Source organism: Chrysochloris asiatica, unplaced genomic scaffold, assembly GCF_000296735.1.
Source record: "Chrysochloris asiatica unplaced genomic scaffold, ChrAsi1.0 scaffold00409, whole genome shotgun sequence".
Lineage (NCBI taxonomy): Eukaryota > Metazoa > Chordata > Mammalia > Afrosoricida > Chrysochloridae > Chrysochloris > Chrysochloris asiatica.
Window position 1 is genome coordinate 738,616 of NW_006408927.1, and position 5,579 is coordinate 744,194.

Consider the following 5,579-nt stretch of genomic DNA (forward strand, 5'->3'; position numbering starts at 1 on the left):
CCTGAGGGGGAGGCAAGCCTGCGAAAGGAGTGGGATCTGACGAGGGGGCGGGGTCTGAAGAGGGGGCGGGCTTGTGAAGAGGGCGGGTTTATGCCGCGAACTCACCGATACGTAGACTGCTGCAAAGGCGGACAGCGTGGCGTGCTGAGACGGAAAGGTCTTCCTGCAAGAGGTGAGCCCCGGCCGACTGAGAAAGGGGGGGGCGTGAGACCCAGACCTGCCCCCACGCCCTCGGTGACCTGAGTAGGACCTTGCTTCGCACACCCGACTGTGGGAGGGGCGGGCGCTCACCTGGCGGAGAGGATGGCATGCACATCGGCACCAGAGCAGATATCCTGTGTGATGTAGGGATTGGCCTCACACGAGGTGCCCAGCAGCGTGTAGTTGGGTTTACAGACGGTCAGGAAGAAGGGCGCGTGGTAGCCTGTGGCCAACTGGATGACATCAGTAACCAGGGCCGTGGCGCACAGGCCAAACACGTGGACACCTGCGGATGGGGAGAGTCAGGGCTGGGCTAGCCACTCCTCACACACACACACACACACACACACACACACACACCGTACCGGCGCTCTGGGACTCTGGGACTCACCCACGAAGCGCACTGTACGCCGCAAGAAGGAGTTGAAGTTGCAGCCGCCGGCGTTGATGCTGCCCTCAGCACTGCCAGGGCCCCCACCGCGGCCCCATAGCCGAGACTGCAGGCAGTACAGCACACCCTCGCCAACCATGATCTGCCGACAGGGACACGCTCAGCAGGCTCCCAGGGTGCCCACAGGCTGGTCACCCCTGCTCCCGCTACTCACCGAGGCAGCGGGGGCAGCAAATGCCAAGCTCAGGAGCATGAGCAACGGGATGAGCTCCTCGTTGGTCTCCACGTAGGGCATGGACAGCGTGCGGTCATAACACTGAAAGCCCACCTTGGCCGGTTTGAAGAGGTCGGTCAGCTCCAGGAAGTACAGGGACACTATGGATGAGGCCACAATGGGCAGCTGTGGAGAGGTAACAACCAGATTGCCTTCGTCGGGTTCAGTCATCTGTCTCTCCATTAATTCAGCCATTGGTCCATTGATTCACCCACCCGACCGTCCTGTAGTTCACCCATTCAGATGGTTCAAGGGATCATGAGTCTCCCACCCACTTTTTGCAATCCATCTACTGAACCACCCAACCATCCATTCCAACATACACCATATATATCTGTCCATCAACTCATCCATACATCCAGTCATCTACCAATCCACACCCATCATATCCCATTTTTTCATTACTCATCCATCCATCCATTTACCCATTCACATATTCATTCATTATCTTTCAACCATCCATCATCCACTCATCCACCATGTCTACTTGCCCTTCCATTCACCCACTCATCCATTGGCCCTTCTACACACACAATCTTCTATCTCTCCATCTAATTCAGCCACCATTGTCTTTCAGTTTGTCTCACTGTGAAGGCCTTGCATGTTGCTCTGATACTGAAAGCTATTTTAAATACCAGCCGTCCCCCATGCTTGACAAGTTTCAGTGGAGCTTCCAAACTGTGATGCCTTAGGAAGAAAGAGAGGCAAAGTACTTCTGAACGTTCAGTCACTGAAAACCTTATGAATAGCAGTGGAACACTGTCAGATAGAGTGCTGGAAGATGAGCCGCTCAGGTTGGAAATCACTCAAAATACGACTGGGGAAGAGCTGCCTCCTCAAAGTAGACTTGACCGTGATGATGTGAATGGAGTAAAGCTTCATTAGCTGATGGGGCCAACTCAAAATGAAGAAAAACAGCTGTAAACGTCCATTAATAATCGGAACATGGAAGGACCAAACTATGATCCTAGGAAAATTTGAAGTTGTCAAAAATGAAATGAAATGCATAAAGATCGGTGTGCTAAGCCTTAGTGAGCTGAGATGGACCTGCAATGGCCATTTTGAATCTGACAGTCATATAGTTTACTATGCCAGGAATGACAAAATCAAGAGGAATAGTGTCACTTTCATCATCAAAAGGACTATATCAAGATCAGTCAGGAAGTACAACGCTGTCTATGATAGGATAATATCCATACACCTACAAGGAAGTACAGTTAATTCCACTTTATGAACCAACCACTAAAGCCAGTAAAGATGAAATTGAAGAATTCTCCCAACTTCTACAGTCTAAAATTGATCAAACATACCATCAAGATGTACTGATAATTATTGGTGATTGGAATGCAAAGGTTGGAAACAAAGAGGGAGGATAAGTAATTGTAAATTATGGCCTTGGTGATAGAAAAGATGCTAGAGATCACATGATAGAATTTTGCAAGCCCAATGACTTCTTACAAATACCATTTTAAAATAACATAGAAGACGACTACACACATGCACCTCATCAAATAGAATACACAAAAATCAAATTGACTACATCTCTGGGAAAAGATTGTGGAAAAGCTCCATATCATCAGCAAAAACACGAAAACAAGGCCAGGGGCAGATTGTGGAACAGACCATCAACTGCACATATGCAGTTGATGTGGAAGAAAATTAAAACAAGTCCACAAGAACCAAAATATGACCTTAAACGTATCCCACCTGAATTTAGAGATCATCTCTAGAACACAGTTGATGCATTAGAGCTTAATGATCGAAGACCCGAAGAGTTGTGGATAACATCAAGACCATCCTAAAGAAAGCAAAAGGTCATTTAAACGACAGGAAAGAAAGAAAAGACCAAAATGGATGTCAGAAGAGACTCTGAAACTTGCTCTTGTGCATAAAGACACTTAAGTGAAAAGAAGAAATGAAGTAAAAGAGCTGAAAAGAAAATTTTTAAAGGGCAGCTCAAGAAGACTTTCAAGTATTATACGGAAATGTGCCAAGATCTGGAGTTAGAAAAGTAAAGCATTTATCAAGCTGAAATAACTGAGAAAAAAATTCAAGTCTCGACTTGCAATATTGAAGGATTCTGTAGGATCTGAATTGGACTGCAAACCACAAGATTGGCAGCTAAAACCCACCAGCTGCTCCTCAGAAACCCTACACAGGGTCGCTATGAGTCAGAACCAACTCAACAGCACTTAATAACAACAACAGCATGGGCAAAATACTGAATGATGCAGAAAGCATCAAAAGAAAGTGGGAGATATACACAGTCATTGTACCAAAAATAAATGATGGATGTTCAACCATTTGAAGACGTAGAAAACGAACAAGAACGAATGGTACAGAAGGAAGAAGTCAAAGATGCCCTAAAGGTATTGGCGGAAAACCAGGCTCCAGGAATTGATGGAATACAGATTGAAATCTTTCAACAAACTGATGTAGCACTGGAGGCACTCACTCATCGATGCCAAGAAATTTGGAAGAAAACTACCTAGCCAACCAATTGGAAGAGACCCATATGTGTGCCCGTTCCAAAGAGAGGCAATCCAACAAAATGTGAATATCATCGAACAATATCATATGCAAGTAAGATTTTGCTGAAGATAATTCAAAAACAGCTGCAACAAGTACATTGACAGGGACTGCCAGAAACTCAAACCAGATTTAGAAGAGGATGTGAAATGAGGGATATCATTGCTGACGTCAGATGGATCTTGGCTGAAGACAGAGAATACCAGAAAGATGTTTACTTGTGCTTTAGTGACTATGCAAAGGCTTTCTTTTGTGTGGATCATGACAAGCTATGGGTAACATTGCAAAGAATGGGTATTCCAGAGCACTTGATTGTGCTCATGAGGAACCTGCACATAGACCAAGAGGCAGTTATTCAAACAGAACAAGGGGATCCTGAATGGTTTAAAAGCAGGAAAGGTTGTGCACCAGTGATGTATTCTTTCACCATATTTATGCAATATGTTTGTTTGCTGAGCAAATAATCAGAGAAGCTGGGTTATATGAAGGAGAATGTGGCATCAGGATTGAAGAAAGACTAACAACCCATGATAAGCATGTATGTGATACAGCCTTGATAAAGATTAAAGACCATTGCCTTCAGTATCGATTGCACTTCAGTGTAAAGGAAACAAAGCCCTCACAACTGGACCAATAAAGAACATGAAACATGGAGAAAAGATTGAAGTTGTCAAAGACTTCATTTTACATTGGATCCACCATCAACACTCATGGAAGCAGCAGTCAAGAAATCAAACGACGTATTGCATTAGGCAAATCTGCTGCACAAGACCTTTTTAAAGTGTTGAAGAGGAAAACTGTCAGTTTGGTATTTCAAAAGCATGTGAATGTTGGACAAGGAACAAGGAAGAGTGTGGAAGAATTGATGCATTTGAATTATGGTGCTGGAGAAATATATTTAAAGTACATAAACTACCAGAAGAGCAAACAGATCTGTCTTGTAAGAAATAGAACCAGAATGCTCCTTAGAAGCTAGGATGGCGAGACTTTGTCTCTCATATTTTGGACATGTGGTGAGAAGGGACCAGTCCCTGAGCAGGGCATTCTGCTTGGAAAAGTGAAGCGTTCATGAAAAAGAGGAAGATCTCTGTGACATCACCACAACTGTGAAGTTGGCACAGGACTGTTCTGTAGAGCACTCAACAGCACCTACCAAGAACTCATCCATCCACACCCATCATATCATATCTATTCATCCACCATTGATCCATCCATCCATCCATCTACATATCCATTTACCATATATATCTGTTCACCTACTCAACTCTCATCCATTCCCCCACCATATATCTGTCCATTGATATATATATATACACACATGTATGCATATGTATATATGTACTTCTGTGTAACACTATGGGATCAACACTGGACTGTGAACCACGAGAATGGCAGTTCAAGCTCACCAAATGCTTTTTGGAAACCCTATTCAGGGTCACTATGAGTCGGAATTGACTCACTGGCACTTAACAATATTGCTATTGTTGTTGTTAAGTGCTGTGGAGTTGGTGCCGACTCATAGTGACCCTGTAAAGGATTTCCCAGGAGCGGCTGGTGAGCTTGAACCACCAATATTGTGGTTCAAAGTGACCTTGTAGTCCATCGCATTAACCTACAGCGCCACACCATATTATATGTTGTTATTATGCCATCAAGCCGGTACCAACTCAGAGTGACCCTATGCACAACAGAAACACTGCCCAGTTCTGTGCCAACCTTACAATCATTGCTACCTTTGAACTCACCGCTGCTGCCACTGTGCCAATCTATCTATCCGCTTTTTCTTGAACCCTCCACTTGACCAAACATGCTGTCCTTCTCCAGAGACGGGTCCTTCCTGATAATATGTCCGAAGTATGAGAGACGAAGTCTGGCCATCCTGGCTTCCAAGGAGCACTCTCATGTTTTGTTTTGTTTTTTAGTTTTAATGTGAACTGAGTGATATTTACATGAGAAAACAGCAGCTTTACACCATGGTTTCATCGCAATGATTACAATCTACTCCTTGCATCATCATTTAACAGTATTTGCTTCCATTTCCTCTGTTTTTTTGTGGGTATTTTTTTGCAGCGGCAGGTGGGGGGAGTATACACAAAACCACTCAGGCATATATAATAATTTAAACCAAAGGGCATATTCTGCAAGCCTGCCTCCTGGCTGCCAGTACCCAGTCCTTCTCTTTCC

At 44.6% G+C, this 5,579-nt stretch overlaps 1 protein-coding gene across 1 annotated transcript in view; it reads right to left on the bottom strand.

Annotated features, from left to right (window-relative positions):
* LOC102824711 (lipid phosphate phosphatase-related protein type 3-like) overlaps positions 1–5,579 on the bottom strand; it is a 31,728-nt gene that overhangs the window by 2,793 nt on the left and 23,356 nt on the right. Inside the window, exons 2-5 of the mRNA XM_006876735.1 lie at positions 807–992; positions 593–734; positions 292–487; positions 106–163 (exon numbers count right to left, since the gene is read on the bottom strand). Coding sequence (XP_006876797.1) covers positions 106–163; positions 292–487; positions 593–734; positions 807–992 — 582 coding nt within the window. The remainder of the gene's footprint in view (positions 1–105; positions 164–291; positions 488–592; positions 735–806; positions 993–5,579) is intronic.